We start from the raw sequence: 19,986 nt of genomic DNA on the forward strand, positions 1-19,986 counted from the left end.
TGAGATATAATAACAGAGTTGCTTGCGTCTAGCCGAGTGATAAATCAGCACGGCTGTTGCGTGGTATAGACGTGGAATAAATTAAGGTTATGCGTGTACGTGAGTATGAATACACGAGTAATTGGCTGTCCTCTCACGAGGAAGCTCGAATAATAACGGCCAGAGTTTTGCGTATGACGTTAGTGCAGAAATCACACGGGTTAGGCGTGTCATAGACGTCGAAAGTATGCGGTTTCCGTCTCTCTCCCTCTCTCTCTCCCTCTCTCTCTCCCTCTCTCTCTGGGAGCGAGAGAGAGAGAGAGAGAGAGAGAGAGAGGGCAGAGGGGTTACGCACGCGCGTACGTGTAGCAGCAGCACACGCGCTATGATGAAGTCCTACATGAAGGACAAACATCATAACTCCCCTTGATTCGCACTTTCGAATTTTATGGAAATATATTCAGCAGCGAGTGATGTTTTGTGCTGCAACGTGTTTATCACATCCACCGTTATTTGAAAAGTGCGTGTCGTGCGTATACGGATGGTGGCAAGGGTTGTGCATATGCGTTCATAGTGGAAGCGGCAATAAGGCTTCGCATATGAAGTATAGGTGGTACTTGGAAGCTCTCTCCCAGTATTATGACTATCATCAGAAGTAGATCCCTATATATTATCTACTTCTGCTATCATGGAGCTACCGTGCAGTCTGCATATCTCTGGCGCACGAACATACGCACACGCGCACGCACTCTCATGCATGTTCAGACACGCTTCCCTCACATATATGAAACTGGCATTGTTTGTTCGTCACATGAATTATTTGCGTGGAGAAACAATAGTTGTGATGGATAGTGGGAGGCAGTGAGGTCATTGTTTGCACGTCGGTGTAGGGTTTCGGCTGACTCACATCGGTTGGCATGGGCAATGCCTCCGATCCAATGTCTTCTACTACCAATCCATCGGCCAGCTATAGTCATTGGGCGAGACAGCTGGCTAGTCTGCCTGGCTACTCCGTGTGTGCTCCGTGTAATTATAGATATCACTGTCTCCTTGATGACCGGCAGTATATATGAACGCGCACAGGCACACACACATTTATATATAATTAATTAATTATGACATTTAATTAATTGCTTGACTTTTGGGAACCATATCAATCGCTGTTTTTCATCATCTGTGTTTGTGGTTTTCATACAAATTATGTGCCTTAATTTCAAAGTCCTTGCTATATTTGTAATTTTAGCATTTAAATCTGTTTATATATATCTATAAAGCTTTTATATATCTGTGCAGTAATAGTGATGAATTTCATACACTTGTCCCATGTGTCTGATGCAGTGTTACAGAGTCGAAGCACATTGAGATTGATGATAGTAATAGCGAATGCACTACTCCCTGTTATTAAATTTAGCTAAATAATGACATTCCTTATGTGCAGGTTTATACGTGTTTTTCATCTCTATTTTTTCATTCCATACAATATAAGTCTTGTTAAAATTTCCAAAGTTTTGCATTTAATTATGAGCTTGCATATTACATTGGTTAGCAATAGTTGAGCCTGTTGATTGGTCTGCCTGCTTGTTAAAATCTTGCGAGTTGTATGATTAGTTCTGTCTGTATTATTCGCAGTCATGACATTTCGAAGTTGGTGGGAATAATTGTAAACGACGTCTGAGATGAGAGTAAATCCGATATGGATTTCTAATAGTTTCAAGATGATCTATATATAAATTTATTATTTTGTTTTTAATTACATTTTTATAGTTGTTAGTTTGTAACCATTGACAAAAATGCCTTCATTGCAATCTGAGCAATTGAATAGACTCGAAATGCGTGCTAATAGATGCTACTTTTTTATTTTTAGGCTGATTCAGTATCCAAATTCGAGCATGCCTTTCAAGTTTCAGCCCTTCAAAAGTATTATTAATGTAAACGTGAAACTACAAAATTTGCACGTTCAAACTAACCTGAAAAATGCAACTTTTACACTTTCGTACTTTTGTAAATGGTAAGCAGCATAGGATTTTAGTGAAATACCACTTTGAGCTGTCATATGACTCGGATTCGCCAAAACAATCACAATCGTTTAATAAAAAAATTGGAAAAAATATATAATGAGTGATTCTGTCTGTTGGTTTACGTTGTAGTAATGATGTCACGAGGACCTCTCGCCCCTCCCCCTCCCCCTCCCCCGAAGACACACATGTTGTCTCACAAGCCCCAGATGGAGGAGAAAAACATAGTGGGAGTTCCGGCGCTGTTGGACGACTTGTACAAGCTGTCGCACGATCAGACGACCGCTGACATGCTCTTCATCGTCGGACCGGAAGAGGAAAGGTTCTACTGTCACAAGCTCATCCTATACGCGAGGTGAGCTCTATAGCTTCACTTCTTCTTAATCTGAGCACATGCTACCCAATGATTGAGAATTTTCTCGAATGTAGACGTGCATATATTTGTATTTATTCAACTCTCTCCAGCTTTGTGCCACAAGGCAGAGTATATAGTAAGGCGGGAAGGAGGGAAGGTGTGTAGGGGGAGTGTGCATGGTTGCTGTTCGTGAAGTGAAAGTTGAGGGTGGTCTCATATTGGTTTTACTAAACAAACTTTTTCGGGTCATTATGACTGGATACTGTCTTACAGTGACGGGAGAATTGTAGGCATCTGTCACTAAGAACTGGATGTGTCTCACTAAGGCATTTATACTGGATGGAACAGTCAGTGAGGCATTAGAGGTGGTTATTCGTTTCATTGGGGGGCATTAGCAATGTGTAGGGTAAATGCTACATTATGCTACTGTCAGACCTCCTGTCGAGATTGCACTTCAAAGATAAAGTGGTTTTGATGTTTTTCGGGGTATATTTTGACGTGGATTGCTTGGCAAACATGTCAGGGAGTGACAGGCTTACAATAGAACACCCGGCACCGGCCCGGCCCAGCGCGATCTGAGATCGCGTAGCCACTCATAGAGGTCGGGAGCTGCCATACAACGTGTCTCCGTGCGACGATTCATGGCCAGGACAGTAATTCTCCACTCACTACCGCACATAGAGCCGCGTGACTGCTACGTACTCATTCCCCCCTCCCACCGCTCCATCTGTCTGTGTGTGTGGGGGAGGGGGGGTTAGCTTTTTCGCAGTCCTGCGAATGGTAGTAGTTTGTCATCTGAATTCTGCGCGAAATCGCTGAAGCGAATATATATTTGAGCTAGAGATTTCTGCGACTTGATCAACACGAGATGGTCGATTCGCCGTCGCTGACTAGGGATGAATGCTGCTCGGGTGCCAGCACGAACTATCCGCTGGAATGGCTGAGGACGTATATAATATCTGTAAGAATGCGGGCGCTGCGCTAGTTTCCGCGGCGCGCGATTTTCTCCGCACTGGATGCAGACAAGCGCAGCACGTTCGTCGCGCAGACATTGTTCACGTCTCGGCAGCTCGCAAGCTAAATATTGACAAGTCTGTTTTGCATGTTTCCTGGGTCAGTTAATCCTGGCCGAGAAAATATTGAAAGCCACGTTGTATCGGAGTGCGAAGCTGAGGCCCGTACCAGCAGTACACTGCCGCACATCCTCCCGCTGCCTATATAAACCGGACTTTGTGCCGAGATTACGTGGGTGTGTGATTAGCGGAAAAAACCCTAACCCTCGGCTTTTATCGCGTGAATGCAGAGTGTTAGAGAGTTTTGCAGAATTGTTCATAATCACATCGTCAAATATTATTGCAAGCGGGCAGTGCCATCGTGCGTGTTGCGATCGCTGCGTTGCTAATCCCTATCCTCGCCTACTGCGGATAACTCTTTTGCTGGTTAAACAAGTCGGTGAGCCCCATCAGCCATATCCTGCAATTTCACTGCGAGGTTAGCTAGGATCTAGAAATAACAAAACTGGCATTTTGCTTATATACTATCCCATTGCCAACTGTGTTGACGCTGTGGTGTGCGAATGTGTTCAGCATTAAAGTTTTAGAAACGTTGTGAAATTTACTTTGTCATAAATCGTTTGGCTGTGCACATTAATATATTGTCTGTCATATTACCGTGTCGTTTTTCGTTTTCCATCTTAAACTATTACTTAGTAAGGTTATGAAGAACAACAGCTCACAAGAAAATTGCCAAGCATGCACAACTTAGCGTGTAAATAATAACGTGTATATGAGTAATGTAACCAGTATATATATGTACACGCGTCATGATAACAACTAAGTGATCACGTAGCATGTGTGCATGCATATAAGGTTTAATCATTTTTGATGAAATGGTCTAGTAAACTTTGCTAAATTAGTGAAGTTTTTTGAAATTGTTGAACCATTCCTGAATGATTCCTGAACCAATTAGTAATAATTTTGATCATGGTAATTATACTGATAACAAGATAAATCATACTATGAGTATTAACCCCACAGTACTTATAAATAGTATCAGGAGTGTATCAATTGATACAGTCAATCAATTGATACACTCCTGATAGTATATTAATTGTTAGATTAAAAGATAGTATGAAAAATTGCATAAGCCATTAATTAGCTGTTGACAGATGCAAGATCACTTAGCCTTAAGGATAACTCCCATGTTAATTTAACATAGCCTACCGATATCTGTTGCCAAAAGTGACTGTTTAACAAACTTTCGTCATGTCGCGAACCCCATGCACTGACCACTTACTTACACATTTGTGAGGACCGTTGATGAGTGACAGTTCACAGTTTGACTGTAGTTTATCAAACATTCAATCACTGACATGCGCGTGACACATGGTGAAAACTGGATCTTGGGCCAAGCTGTAATTTGTGTACTGAAGCTTCTGAAGAAAGCTGGTTGGTGTGAGTATATATCTATATATATATATATACACAGGAGTATATAATAATAGATCTATTATTATACACTCCTGATATATATATAGATATATATATATATATATATATATATGCTGTGTGTGTGTTTAGGTGGTGGGTGAAGATAGGAATTCATAGAGTATAATTATGTGACAGGTAGACAGGTAGTTAGAACAGGTAGTTATGGCACAGACATACATGTTTAGATGTCGCATGGGGGAAAGAAAATTACAGAACGTGCTTAGGTGACGTCAGATCGGTTGGGTGAATGCAGAGGGTTAATAGTAGTATGTGTATATATTTCAGGTAGAGTGTTATTTTAAGGATGAGGTGTTTTGGAAACACCATACCTGAATTTGATGTATTTACATGTTAGGTAGTGGGTGAGGTATAGGGAATGCGTCCATGTCATATAAAGCGGATAAATGCAAGAGGTTATTGAACATACGTGGTGATCTTTGGTGCAGCAGGTGGTGGTGGGACATTACATCTATGCACGTCTTATATGTAAGGGAGGCAAGTGTTGCTAAGGGCCAACAACCAAGATGGGAGGATAATTTCAGAAATTAATTTATTACAACATCTGAATTATGTTGACCTTCTTCGAGTTCATGCATATAACGTGATGTAAACGTGTAGCTATACTATTTCACTATCGGCAGTAGTCTCTTGTGTACGCCTGACTCTTTGTTATTTCCCAACTCAATGAATCAGTAGATATTAAGTAGGGTCTGGGTTTATAGAGATTGATCATTCACATATGCAGGATATTTGTTTTGCGAATAGCCTAGTATAGGCTAACACGGGCAATTTCATGACTCACTACACCTGTATATTTTCACAGGTGATGTTTTGTGGATATTCGCAATCTGCCTGCAGTAATTTGAATAGTAATTGTCTGGACCTGTTTGAAAACTGGTCCATAATTGCTGCTGTCGTTCTAGATTAGATGATTTCATAAATTGGTGAAGCAAAACGTATTATAAGGTATGGGTTTGGTAAAAGCTGGGCTAAGTAACGTACGTAAATACAGATTTTAAATAAATAGATCCTAATTCATAATTCTAATCTCATAATCTTCAAGTTGATATGTTAGATAACAATTAGTCATCTGACATCACTGCATGTTTATCATACAGATTTGGCATTACACTAGGGCCTGGATTTTACAATGAATTATACGAGGTACGATGTGTGCGTGATCGATTGCTTGCTAGGGTGTATGTGCCTACGTGCGTGATTGCTTGCTTGGGTGCATGTGTGTGTGTGCGTGCGTGCGTGCGTGCGTGTGTGCGTGCTTGCGTGATAGCCTCAAATTTTCTGATATTCATTGTTGACTGTTTCTGTGTACATACTTCTGCTGATCCTTCTCAGGGCACGTGAGCCAACCAGTGGATTGACCTTTATCACCACCGTATACCACAGACCTACGGAGTAGAATCCTATAGCTATTCTGATTCTAACAGTTGTCGCTTTTTGTTGATGACCCGTCTGCCTAAAAGATGCCTACTGCAGTCTACCTAAGAAATATTTTGAAGTCAGTAGATGACTTTGCACGTAATTCCCAATGTGATACAGAAATGAGTCCCTATGAAAAGGACAGTGTTACGGCTGTAGCATTTCTGTACAGGCTGTACTATTAGGCAGGGCCGGATTAGGCTATATAGTGCGGAGCCTGAAGCATATGTTATAAAGGGGCCCTAAATTTATAAAAATCACATAAATATTAAAACATAAATCTAATACATTTGTAATAGATTTACTGACAAATAAACTCTGCCAGCACTCATTATCAAGTTGCCGTGTATACTAAAATACTTTTTTTATAATAACAAAATTTAACTATTAGTATTAGATATTACCAGGAGTTCATTACGGAGTTCATGATATTACGGGACCCCTAAAACCACGGCCCCATAGCAAATGCTACTTTTGCTACTATTGTTAATCCGGTAATGCCTGTAGGAATTGTCTGGGAGTTTAGATTGCACGGTTATTACACGTAAGTCACTGCTCAGAGATTACATAACGAACGTGCATCCATGTATCTCATAGCCTGGCTGCCTTCAGGTCGACATTTCATTTAAACCTGCTCTGATGTTTGGCAGCACACAACAGACCTTGCAACAGGAGCGGAGCGCTACGCTGTGATTCGCTGCGTCGTACCCGCCATTCGCAACAGGTGAGCAGCCGCAAGCACCAGACCCGACTAGCGGATAGACGCGCAGATGGCTGTCAGATATCACAGGCGTGCAGCGCATGGCGAATGTCAGAAATGCCCTGTTTTAATCCCTTAAACAGCCAATTTTAAAATGCAAGCGCGCACTCGGTGACAATGGCCGAATCATGGGATTCTGCCAATCAAATTTGTCACGCACAAAGAGCGCGCTTGACTCCTTCGTGGTGCGACGCAGCGCCCCTACGGCGCGGCGTCGCTCAAACGCCGTAATGTCGTCGCTAGGGAGTGATTTAATTGTCTCCAGCGAATCTCGGTAAATGTCGAGCGCGTTGTTTGCGGAATTGATCATTTCCCTACAAAGTGATCACCGCCTACCTCAGCACCTCTCTAGGATGCTCGCAACAATGCGATTAGGCCCCCTCCGACAAAGAATCGCCGCAACTTCATGCCGAAAACCCGCCTTAACGCGACCGCGCAAAAAGTGCTACTGTAGTGTAACGTTGACACAAAGTAGCGGCTTTTGTAGCACACACCAGCAACTCTGTAGAGGTGTGACGAGTCTTGTAGCAGGCTTTGTGTGGGTGGTGGCCCCTAGTATCAGGTTCACAGCTTGCTAACTGCGGGCGGAGCAAGGTTAGCATTATTTAAATATAAGTTGTAACTATCTCGGAATGGTTTCTTTGGAACATCAGTACGAAGGGCATCGTTGGCTATCAAGTTCCTAGCTGTCACTGTGGGAGACCTTAGATCCACACAGTCAGCGGTCGTATTTTAATTCTTCGTCTCTGACACCTTTTCATCAACTCGTCTGGACACTACTTTTTTCGGCGCCACGACTTTTACCACACACCGCGTGCACGCCACCATGTTTGTTGCTGTTGTTGCTCCGGCAACGGCATATTTCTTTTTTGTGCGTGTGTGCGCCGCTATCGCTTTTCAAAGTGAGTCGCATGACGAAGCTGACAGGTGAATGGTTTTTGCAATGCGAGAAGTGACAGTTGGAGTGGCGTGCATTGGAAGGAAACCTGTGTTCAGGGGTCCCTAATGATGCTCAGTAATAGCTGCCTGTCACATATCAAGCGTATCGGGCGTCATGTAGATTTGTAAAGCCATATGTAGAAACAGTGGATAACTGTCACGACTTGACGCGATTGTTTAACTCCGCAAAGAAGATAGGCGCTCGCGGTTCAGAGGCTGCTGTAAGATGTACGGGGATTTCGCGGCCACTGCAGGCAGGAGAGAGAAGCTGCAGTCCCTGCTGATGGTGAAGCTAGCAGAGAGAAGCCGCAGTCCCTGCTGAGATGGTGAAGCTAGCAGAGAGAAGCCGCAGTCCCTGATGATGCATGGTGAAGCTAGCAGAGAGAAGCCGCAGTCCCTGCTGATGGTGAAGCTAGGAGAGAGAGAAGCCGCAGTCCCTGCTGATGGTGAAGCTAGCAGAGAGAAGCCGCAGTCCCTGCTGATGGTGAAGCTAGCAGAGAGAAGCCGCAGTCCCTGCTGATGGTGAAGCTAGCAGAGAGAAGCCGCAGTCCCTGCTGATGGTGAAGCTAGCAAGAGAGAGAGCCGCAGTCCCTGTGATGGGCTGAACGCTAGCCAGAGGAGAAGCCGCAGTCCCTGCTGATGGTTGAGCTACCAGAGAGGAAGCCGCAGTCCCATGCTGATTGGTGAAGCTAGCAGAGAGAGAGAGAAGCCGCAGGTCCCTGCTGATTGGTGAAGCTAGCAGAGCAGAAGCCCGCAGTCCCTTGCTGATGGTAGCTAGCAGAGAGAAGCCGCATCCCTGCTGGATGACGTGAAGCTAATGGAGAGAGAAGCTGCAGTCCCTGGCGATGTGAAGCTAGGAGAGAGAGACCTGCAGAGTCCTGCGTGATGGTTGGAAGCTAGGAGAGAGACAGCCTGCAGTCCCTGCTGATTGGTGAAGCTAGCAGAGAGAGAGGAAGCTGCAGGTTCGCCTGATCGATGGTTGAAAGCTAGCAGAGAGAAGCCGCGTCCTGCTGATGGTCTGAAGCCTAGCCTCAGAGAGAAGCCGGCCAGGTCCCGCTGATGGCTGAAGCTAGGAGAGAGAAGTGCAGGTCCCTCTGATGCGTCTGACACAGCTTCAGGACGAGAGAAGCTGCAGTCACCCTGCTGATGGTGAAGCTAGGTAAGAGAAGCGCAGTCCCTGCTGATCGGTGTAAGCTAGCCAGAGAGAAGCTGCAGTCCCCTGCTGGATGGTGAAGCTAGGATGAGAGAGCCGCAGCCGCTGCTGATGGTGAAGCCCTAGCAGAGAGAAGCCCGCAGTCACTGCTGATTGGTGAGGGTAGGCAGAGAGACGCCGCCAGTCCGCTGTCGTTGTGACTGCTAGCAGCAGAGAATCCGCAGTCCTTGCTGATTGCTGGAAGGCTAGAGAGAGAAGCCGCCAGTCCCGCTCCGCCAAAATGGCTGAAGCCTCCCAGCAGAGAGATAGCTGCAGTTTCCCTGCTGATGGGTGTGAAGCTAGCAGCAGAGAAGCCGCAGTCACCTGCTGATGGTGAAAGCTAGCAGACGAGAGGCTGCAGTCCCTGCTGAATTGGTGAAGCTGAGGAGAGAGGAGACCCGCCCGCGTGCCCCAGCCCTCCGCTGATGGCGCATGGATAGCAGAGAGAAGCCTGCGGTCCTGCGCTTGATGGTGAGCTTCAGACACGAGAGACAGCCACACGTCCCTGGCTGATGGTGAAGCTTAGGCGAGGAAGCTGGCAGTCCCCTGCTTGATGCATGGTTGAAGCCTAGCGAACGAGAATGCGGCAGTCAATCCTGCTGCCATGGTGAAGCGTAGCGAGAGAGAAGCTGCCAGTCTCTGCTGATCGCATGGTGAAGCTAGCAGAGAGAAAGCTGCAGTCCCCTGCTGATGGTGAGCTAGGCAGCAGAGGAAAGCCGCAGTCCCCTGCGTGGGATGGTGAACGCTAGCCAGAGAGAAGCCGCAGATCCCTGACGAAAGTAGCAGGAGACAGGCTGCAGTCCCTGTGCATGGTGAAGCCTGCAGAGAGAGCGCCAGTCCCTGGGCTGATGCGTTAGAAGCTAGCGAGCAGAGAAGCCGCAGTCCCTGCTGATGGTGAAGCGGGTAGCAGAGAGATAGCCGCAGTCCCGCTGATGGTTGAACGCTAGCAGAGAGAAGCTGCAGTCCCTGCTGATTGGTGGAAGCTAGCAGAGAGAGAGAAAGTGCTCAGTCCCTCGCTGATGGTGCAAGCTGTTCCACGCAGCGAAGGACAGCGGTTGCCAGTCCTGCTAGATCGGTGAGCTAGCAGAGAGAGGTGCAGTCCCTGCTGCTGGTGAAGGCTAAGCAGAGAGAGAGGAGCTGCAGTCCCTGTGATGGTGAAGCTAGCAGAGCAGGCAAAAGCGCAGTCCCTGCTGATGGTCGAGCTAGGAGAGAGAAGCGCCAGTCGCCGCCTGATGCATGGGTGAACTCCGCCACGAGAGAAGCCGCCGTCCTGCTGATGCGTGAGCTAGGAGAAGAAGAGCGCAGTTCCCTGCTGATGTGAAGCTAGCAGAGATAGCTGCGAGTCCCTGCTGCATGCATGGCTGAAGCTAGCAGAGAGAAGCTGCGTTCCCTGCTGATCGAGTGAAGCTAGGAGAGAGAAACTGGCAGTCCCTGCTGATTGGTGAAGCTAGGAGAGAGAAGCCGCAGTCCCTGCTTGATGGTGAGCTAGGAGAGAGAAGCCGCCAGTCCCTGACCTAGCCTCGGTTGAAGGCTAGCAGAGCAGAAGCTGCAGTCCCTTGCTGACTGGTGAAGCTAGGAGAGAGAAGCGCAGTCCCTCCCTGATGTTGAAGCTCAGGAGCAAGAGAGCCGCAGTCCCTGCTGATGGTGAAGCTGCGAGAGAAGCTGCCAGTCCTGCTGATTTGCCCACCTCGGTGAGCTAGCACGAGAAAGCCTGCGAGTCCCTGCTGATGGTCTGAGAAAAGTAGCTGCAGAGAGAGCCCGCGTCTCCTGCTGATTGAGCTTGAGCTAGCAGAGAGAAGCGCAGTCCCTGCTGATGGTGGAAGCTACCAGAGAGAGAAGCCACAGTCCCTGCTGATTGGTGAAGCCTAGCGCAGACGAGAGCCGCAGTGTCCCTGCCTCTGATGGTGAAGCTAGGCAGAGAGAAGCCGCAGTCCATTGCTGATGGTGTGAAGCTAGCAGGAGGAAGCCGCAGTCCTTGCTGATGGGTGATAGGCTAGCAGAGAGAAGGTGCAGTCCCTGACTGATGGTGAAGCTAGCAGAGAGAAGCCGCCAGTCCTTGCTGATGGCTGAAGTAGGGCGCAGAGAAGCCGCAGTCCCTGCTGATGGTTGCACGTCACTCTGTCAGAGGACGCTCATCCTTAGAGATCTGCGGCGGATTTTGGAAAATAGTAAATGCGACCGTAATGTTCAGCACTTGTCACAGTAATATTCATATAGGGTACATCGCCAGTCGGCAGGTCTGCTAGTCGATGCGTACTAGGTTGAAATATTATGGTAAGCGTGCAAGCAGTATGCATGTCGAGGGTTAGCACGTGTGAGCACTTGGGGCAGACTGTAAGACGTGTGAACAACGAATTGTACACGTATGTGAGCGGAAGGCTATTTTGCCAAAAAAAATTGTACAACTACAATGCAACTCGAGACAACTCTGGACGCTAGATCTAGTAGATATAGTATAGTTATAGTATATATCTAGTTGTAGATATGTAGTATAATATATCTGTTTGAGGACTGGTTAAAATCAACAAAGGGGATATGAATAAAATAATAATGGGATATGTACGAGAATTTCTAGACACGAGTAGGTGGTGTAGACATGGGTTTTCCATATCTGTTTATCTAGGAATGTTTTTGTTGACAAGCAGCTGCTCTGCTCAGCTCTGCGGGGCTGTTGTTACACACCGTGTTCAGGTATAACTTCCCTATGATTAGCGTGTAGCACTCAAAATTGTGAGTGACATTGCCTATATACTGACCGTAACAAGTAAACTGCCATGAAACAAAACGGATATGTAAAATCCTCATTATATTCTTGTGATAGCCTCCTTGCTGCCATTGCAAGTATGGACAAAGCAGTTGAACATTCATTCATAAGCTTGAGGTCAGACGAGACAAGTAAAAGTTTAAATAGTTAAAATGTACGTAGCAAGTAAAGAATTATTTATACTTGCAATGTTTCGATTTACTATGTTGGCTTTCTAGGCCTTGTAATGAGTGTCAAGATTTTATAGATAACATGCGATGGCCTTGTTATGTTTACCTGTTTCATGCTTTACTGATCAATATAATCAAGAGTCCATAATAGAAAATTTATATTCTATTAGCCACAATAAATAGATAGAAAGCTTTAATTTTTTTTATAATTATTAAGATTAAAACTACTTCAAGTTAAACGCCAATAAAGCTCATGAAGTTATTCAGCAGACACTTAAAAATAATTTCACAAAGACATGATATTGAATGGAATGTTTTTACTATTATCATGTAAAGTAAATGTTATTTAATTCTGTTCTGATGACAATTCTGATGACATGCTAGACTCACATCAGCTCATATTTTATTGTTGAACCTCATTGTTATCCCATTATGTGTACTTCAGGAAATCATGCTTGCTACTGTTATATACTATAGTATATATATGCAATTACACTTATAGAACTCCTTTAGAAATATAAAGAATATATACTCCTATAGAAATATACTCCTAATTACACTAACTAAACTGTGGTATAAGGGCTATATAATAAAATAGGGTTAATAAATTTTAACTGACCTGTTGACATAAAAAAAGATCCAAACAAATTAAAATAAACAAAGCTAAAGAAAATATATTAGCGTTGAACGCGGTGCATGCATGGCTCTCGATCTTGTTGCTGTTTGTATACTGTTTATAGGGCCCTCCTTACTATAGTAGCCTGTTGGTGTTCGTGCATATGTGCGTGCGTGCGTGCGCGTGTGTTGTGAATATGTATGCGCGTATGACTAACAGTTATTAGTATAGTTCTTGTCGCTACAGCCAATGCACATGGAAATTTCGTGGCATTAATTCCCGTTCCCAATCAACATGAAAAGTGTGGCAGATGATAATCTTCATGGAGAAAGGGTAAGCGTCGAAAATGATTTAATGCACCCGGGCAGAAAATCAGCGCTGTCGGGCAGAAAGGGAGAAGATTCGCAACTTGATATTCTCCGGGGACCACGGGTTGACAATATAGGTTATTTGTTAGGCGGCTGACCGTTTTGTGTGCGGAGAAAGGGTTGACAGATGTCGCTGGATACGGGCGACTGGGCACCTGATAAATGAACTGTGATGTTTGGCGAAGCTGTGCAGTGATTGCATGCCTGTGTGCACACACCTCCAGGCAGCGTGCTCACCTACACACTCAGATAGATGTGGGGTAAGGGCGAGAGACGACGACGACGACGACGACGACGATGATGATGATGATGATGATGATGATGATGACGATGACGATGATGACGACGTGACGGGAGGTTCTACCATGGTGGTCTGGACTAGTCGATTGCAGCTGCACGAGGAGCAGGACAGCGATTGAGCAACTCTGTATCATAGAACACAGAAGCGTTGTTTTAGTTTCTGTGTGGTTATATACTGTTATAGCACAAATACACAATAAACGTAAATCTGTTCAATAACTGTTCCTGATGATGGAGTATGCATATAGTGGCTGAGACGTTGCAGCGTTATAGGCTTGATGTAGAGCGTGTGCCACTGTTCTGGTATCCATGGTGATGGCCCCGTATTAAATAATCACATTGCAGCATCAACTATATATCATCATCATTAATCACACCTGTTCCTCAATTATCAGTGACTCACTGTCATCTCCATTTCTCTTCACTACGTTTGATTGCAGGGGAATTATTTCAGCTGCTGCATTTTACGGGATTAGAGCAATTTTTCTTGAGGGAATTGTAAGAGGATATTCCCGACTTCTCTTGTGTAACAGCACTAACTACATCACAAATCGCTAGCTTTCAGGCCATATTCGGCGAGACTGTCACCACTGGTGACAGCAGCCATTGTGAACTCTGCCTTACGTGAGTGTCGGGAGCAGTCTGTTTTTTTCAATCTGCAGTCACCCCGATTCAAAGACACCGCACCAGTCAGTCATACAGTAAACGTGGTTACAGCGGGTGGAAACGTTCGATTTGAACTAGTAGTAGTAATGCAGATCATCAACCGTTTATAAACTCCTGCTTCTGTTGGCATACCACACTTACTGCATGTTGAATACATCTTCCTTGCAATGTCCTTCTCATCGGTCCTGTAAACATTGTACACCTGCCAGCACTTGTCACCTTAAGTGACGTCTACCTCACAGACTTACCTAACAGATTAACAATTCATGTCACGATCCTGTCAGGACTATGTTTTACAGACAGTGTCAGCTCATACACCTGTCCGGTAAACAATGTCCAACTCGCACACCTGTCATTTAAACAATGTTAACCACTCAGATCTGTCTTAGAAAAGATTTCATGTTACAGACCTGCCTCATTAACAATGACCAACCCCCCATTGGCAATTTTCTCCCATATCGATCCTCTTTCCGTATCTCACATCATTCCAATTATTTGTTGTGTTTTTTATCTTGGCTTTTCACTTCTTTCACTTGGTTCAAACTGGGAATCTTCTGGTGCCTTAGATAGTTCAGCGGTTGGAATACCATCGAGCTCCCCAGTGGCGGATCAAGAATTTTGAGATGGGGAGGGGGGCGCAACCGCGTAGCCAGCATTTCATGTTAGGGGGTGCGGATTTTGTGATAACGTCGGTGTGCACGCTTCGATTGCCGAATAGAGGGGGGGGGGCAAAAAATAGAGGGGCACGCGCCTCTTGCCCCCCCCTCCTGGATCCGCCACTGCCCCCCGTTAAATTTACACCGTGTGTCTGCGTGAGAGAATTGGTTGAAAAGAAATAGCATTGATCCGAGAAACCCACCGCAATTTTTTGTATGTTAATTAGTTCATCAATAAATCTTAATGCATTTTTCAGAAATATTGTACTTTCAGGATCAGTACGTAGCAGAAGTGCGGGGAGTTTAACAGCGAAGAATGCTTAAAGCTGAAAATATGTTGTCCTGTTATTGTGCAGTGCAGTATTAAACCCCGGTAATCCCACAACTGAATTAACGATTGTTTTGCTTTGTATAGATGCTCGACATTCCAGGCATACAAGGATGAGTTCTTCTACACGCCAAAGTCCCATCCCTATCAGCAGAGCTATAGGTTTTTCCGACCAGAGCACTTCAAGTCTGTACTGATGTACATCTACACCGGAAGGGTAAGTGTGATAATGGAATCCAATTCAAGGAACAAATGGTGAAGGGAGGTAATGTGTAAATAATGTGTGTGGTCCAAATGAGGAGGATTAGGGAGAGATATATGTCAACAGATACGGAGTAACATCCATGCAGGAAGGAAGTAATAAAGAGGAGGAGTAGCAAAAATATGTTAACGATTTAAAAAAAACAATTTCTGGTTTATTTTAACGAAATTCTATGGATTTAAAATAGAATGTCTTTAAACCAACGTAACTATAAGGCTGAATTATCAATATACCTGCACCAGTGTAGAAAGTATGCACGTATTTGTTCCGCATTCGAAGGTTTTGTGCATTATTCGCACCACTGGGTGACAGGTGGATGACATTGCATTGCGCGCAGATATTTGTTCTTCTGCTACCTCAAACCCGCTGTCTGCCATTCTCATATTGATCTTGCTAAATAGGAACATGTGCAAACGATGTGGGTTAACAAAAGCTGAAGTGAGCAGCATTTGAGTCCATTTCAACGGTGTGTTCCGCTCGGCAAGGAATTCTGTCGGCAACGAAGAGTGCAAATATTGAACAGAAGTTTGGCGAAATGTGCAACAAGTGGCACATTCCTGTTTGTAAGGCTGTATTTTTCTCTTAGATTACACCATTGTTGTGGTACTCTTCCTTTGAGGCAGTGCATTACACACACACACCTCTAAAGTGTGTGGAGGATCGTTCATTTGGCTGCAAAAGGCGTTCCTGCTCGCAGCATAATCGCCTGATATGTTTGCCAAATGCCTGTAATTGACCATCCGTGTTTGAAACATTTGAGTGGGACTGTTTTCACAAGCACACTGCTAGACTTGTCAGGTATTTAAAAGCGGTCCATTACAAATGCAGTGTTAGACAGCCGCGCAAACAAGTGAATATCCTGCATGTTTCGAACAGTAGAGCTCTATTTGCATACAGAACTAATGTAATGGGCTACACCAGACAGCAGTATGCTGAAGTATTGTGGCAGTGGCAGTAGAGGGCATGGAGAGTGTGAGGAGAGCTATATGTGCATGTAGGGTTAGGGTTAGGGTTAGGGTTAGAATGGGATACAAAATAGTGACGATCGCCGTTTGGTGTAAATCTTGCATCTACGGGAATAATATCAACTAAATAAATATTGACTCACAGAGTTCAGTAATTTTACAGGGAAATAGTATAATTGACTTTTGGATTAAGATATGCGCTTTAACTGTCGTCTCTCTATATGCCATCGTGGCAGGTATATACTGCTGCAGTAATCTTCTGAACAAAATTAGTGTCCCGTCTACCTAAAGCTTCTAGCACGTGTAACGTTTAAGCCTATTTAATTCACTTAGGTTTAGTAACATTTTCTAAAATGAACAAATTTAATACTCTTAAATACTTAAACTTAGTTGGTAGTACTATTTTACTCATTTCCTCTTAAGCATTGCATGACTCAAGTCACAATTTAGAAAGATATATAATCCTGAAATGAAATGTTTGTGGATGTAATTACTATGGCTTGGACACTGCCTCCCCCCTAATTGAACATATATGAATGATTAAACTTCCGTGGTAATGCATGTATGCTTCTGATTGAAAGCACATATAGTTATTTGCATTCAATTTCCTTTGTTAAATCAGAGTCATAAATGGTTCTATATTGACATATCATTCGGTCAAATATGACTAGGCTAGCTGTCGACATTATCTAACACTTACATTACAGTGCAGCGCATTTGAGTATATATACTCCCGGCCAGTATTCGGAACGCTATTTAAATACGTCCGCATCTAATTAGTCAGCTTCATTTACCGAGGGCAGTGGACATACACGGCTAGCATCACTGGCCACTGGCCACTCTAGTGTCGGGCAGTAGCCGTGAATAAATAATGCTATCGCTTGTGAATTGCAGCAGTCGTGTACAGTTGGCATGACTGACCGGTGGACGGTATAGCTGTGTAGGCCAGGACGTGGGCAATGGTCATACGCACCTAGTATCACCGCGTGCTGGGTTCTTTAGTTTAGGGATGCGGTGTTATGCAGTATCACCGACCACTGGACCGACGAATCTACAACATTTTCATAAGCAGCTAGTATCCCCGATCACTGGGCAGTAAGCACACTCACCTTATATCGCTGTGCAGGCTCAGGTGCTCAATTTGGTTGTATGTTTATGTTCTGCATTTGCACATTGAATGATTTCACTTGGCCTTTTCAGCAGTACGTACGTTGTCATCTTTCCGGAAAAAACCCCATTAAAATGCGATTTTGCACCTGATCTCAGATAACAATCATAGTTTGGTACGCCCACACGGTCTCTCGGGAATATAACTCGAGAAAACACTTGCAAGTTCTGCAAAACTTGGAGTAAAGAGTTTATTTGGGCAATCTGTGCTGACAGGCTTCATTTGAAATAATCGGTGATTCTGCGTGTTTTTCAATGCTCATCTTTTATGAGCAAGTCGACAGTAATTGGTATCGTCCACCTTTTTTATATTAACAAATCCTTCTCCGTCATGCTTAAGTAATTATCATTAAAAACCAGTCGCTTAAAAATTTCGCAAGATTACGTATCACTAATTGGGAGCTGTCTTTCTTGTTTCTCTTGAAACCCACGTAACCGTTCTTGTTATAATACACTCATGAGAATTTCCAAGAAACTACATTTACCTTGTTAGGATAACAATATTTTTGTTTAGTTTGTTCCTCCTCATTTCTCTCTCTCGCTCTCGCGCTTCTTTCTTTCTGTCTGTTTTTGCCAGACAATCTAGTGAGCAAATATCCTTATGCAATACATCATTTTCTGCATGCAGCAATTCTCTATGGTTTAAAGAAAGTGACATAATCAAGATGCATCATGTACTGGTGATTGATGTTATTTATCTTGCTGGTTCGTTAAATTAACTTTAACGGCAACGGTAGCAACATCAGCAACGGCAGCAACAGGAAGCACCCCCCCCCCCTCACACACACGCACGCACGCACGCACGCACGCACGCACGCACACACACACACGTATACACACACACGTATACACACACACACACACGCACACACACACACACACACACACACACACACACACACACACACACACACACACACAGCCAGTTGGCAATTAGCCCGCACCTGATGATCTAAGTTAAAACTAATATGAAGTTAGCCAAGCTTTAGCGTAGTTTTGAAATTCGATCATTGTCGTAAATGTGACTTTCCTCTATAGTCCTCATCAGAATTACGAACTGTATTTTGTCGACAGTCCTAATTTCTGCGTGAGTAACTAATGCTATTAATGTAAACTTAGAAGGTGTATAAATACCAGCAGCACGTTTGGATGCCGTGAGTGTTATGCTGTGCACGAACAATATATAATGGATCCTCGAATTTTCTTGAGCATTTGTCCAGCATCTGGCTCTTGATCACTTGTTGGAAAGCTAGGTGTCAGTTTCTCGTGCGATGATCACGTGTGAAATTCCGTTTTAACGCACACGTGCCAACGCATTGCCATTTTCTGTCAACTTCTTAGAGCTCTGTGTGTGGATTTGTTGAGTTGTTGATGCGTTGTTGTCAGCGTTGTTTTCGTACGTGGAAGTTAAAGTTGAAGTTTGTAGAGGGTAGGAAATTCCTGCCAGATGTTTCTGCCATAATTGTTGACTATGTCATCAGCAATACAAGTCAGAGTGGCAGCTACAAGGCCCTCCCACCCTCCCCATATGTTCTGCATCTACAACCCCCCACCACCCTTCCTGTATGTTAGGCATACGCAGACCCCCCACATGTTTTACATATATAGATCCTTCCGTGCTCCTTCTCAAATCTATACAGTAATTCTGGCCATCTACAAGGTAGCTATAGGCACTTAGAAAACCATATGCTGAGCAGGCGGCTGTCAGAATTTACAAACCAATCAATTTATGTGTTCGTTATTTATTTCTATTCCAATTAAGAGGCGATTTGCGGCCAGGCTATAGGGCTGGTTTTGTTGCTGATTTCTGAAATATTGAGAAGCAGCATCAACTTTTCCTTGAAGTGTAATCCGAGACAGAAATGCGCATTCTAATTCGTCATCAGCAAAAGATGCAAGCGTGCAATAGTTCTGTCTATTTTGTCTAATCTGTCTAATAATAATATTGAATCAATTAGCATGTTACTGCTGAAGTCGACGTGCTGATTCGTCATTGTAGTATTAATTGTTGCTCTGCGTAGGGAGATGCAATACGATATACGGGCCGGAGTGTAACCCGCCTCACGATCACCTCGCGGAAATTGTTCGCTGCCGCGCGTTTTCTTCGAAATCGTGACGGACAGGAAAGCGGGGAGAACGTTTCAGCACAATCCCTCATCTGACGCGCGTTTACTCGCGATGTCTGATAATTGGCCGCGTGATGTACGAGCTGCCAGCGGATGAGGTGCGCACGATAAGCGACAGACAGGTCAGCAGTGGTACTGATGAGGAGCTGCAGCATCCGACCGCATCAGTTGATAGATGAAGCCGTTGAAACTTACTTTCGTCTTATCGCAAGCTGCATCTCAGCGTCGCGCATCTCTGGTGTGAACTGTGTGGGGGAGCCGTTAGTCAGCGGTAGAGAGAGAGAGAGAGAGAGAGAGAGAGAGAGAGAGAGAGAGAGAGAGAGAGAGAGAGAGAGAGAGAGAGAGAGAGAGAGAGAGAGAGAGAGAGAGAGAGAGAGAGAGAGAGAGAGAGAGAGAGAGAGAGAGAGAGAGAGAGAGAGAGAGAGAGAGAGT

At 44.6% G+C, this 19,986-nt stretch overlaps 1 protein-coding gene across 2 annotated transcripts in view; it reads left to right on the top strand.

The window, feature by feature from the left end:
- Nucleotides 1–19,986, top strand: part of LOC106804832 (BTB/POZ domain-containing protein 19-like) — a 100,751-nt gene that overhangs the window by 10,829 nt on the left and 69,936 nt on the right. For both annotated transcript variants that reach the window (XM_014806181.1, XM_014806182.1), the window contains exons 3-4: nt 2,127–2,349; nt 15,122–15,251. In XM_014806181.1, the coding sequence (XP_014661667.1) occupies nt 2,129–2,349; nt 15,122–15,251 (351 nt within the window). In that variant the 5' untranslated portion in view covers nt 2,127–2,128. The remainder of the gene's footprint in view (nt 1–2,126; nt 2,350–15,121; nt 15,252–19,986) is intronic.

This window comes from Priapulus caudatus, unplaced genomic scaffold (genome assembly GCF_000485595.1).
Source record: "Priapulus caudatus unplaced genomic scaffold, Priapulus_caudatus-5.0.1 Scaffold89, whole genome shotgun sequence".
Classification (NCBI taxonomy): domain Eukaryota; kingdom Metazoa; phylum Priapulida; class Priapulimorpha; order Priapulimorphida; family Priapulidae; genus Priapulus; species Priapulus caudatus.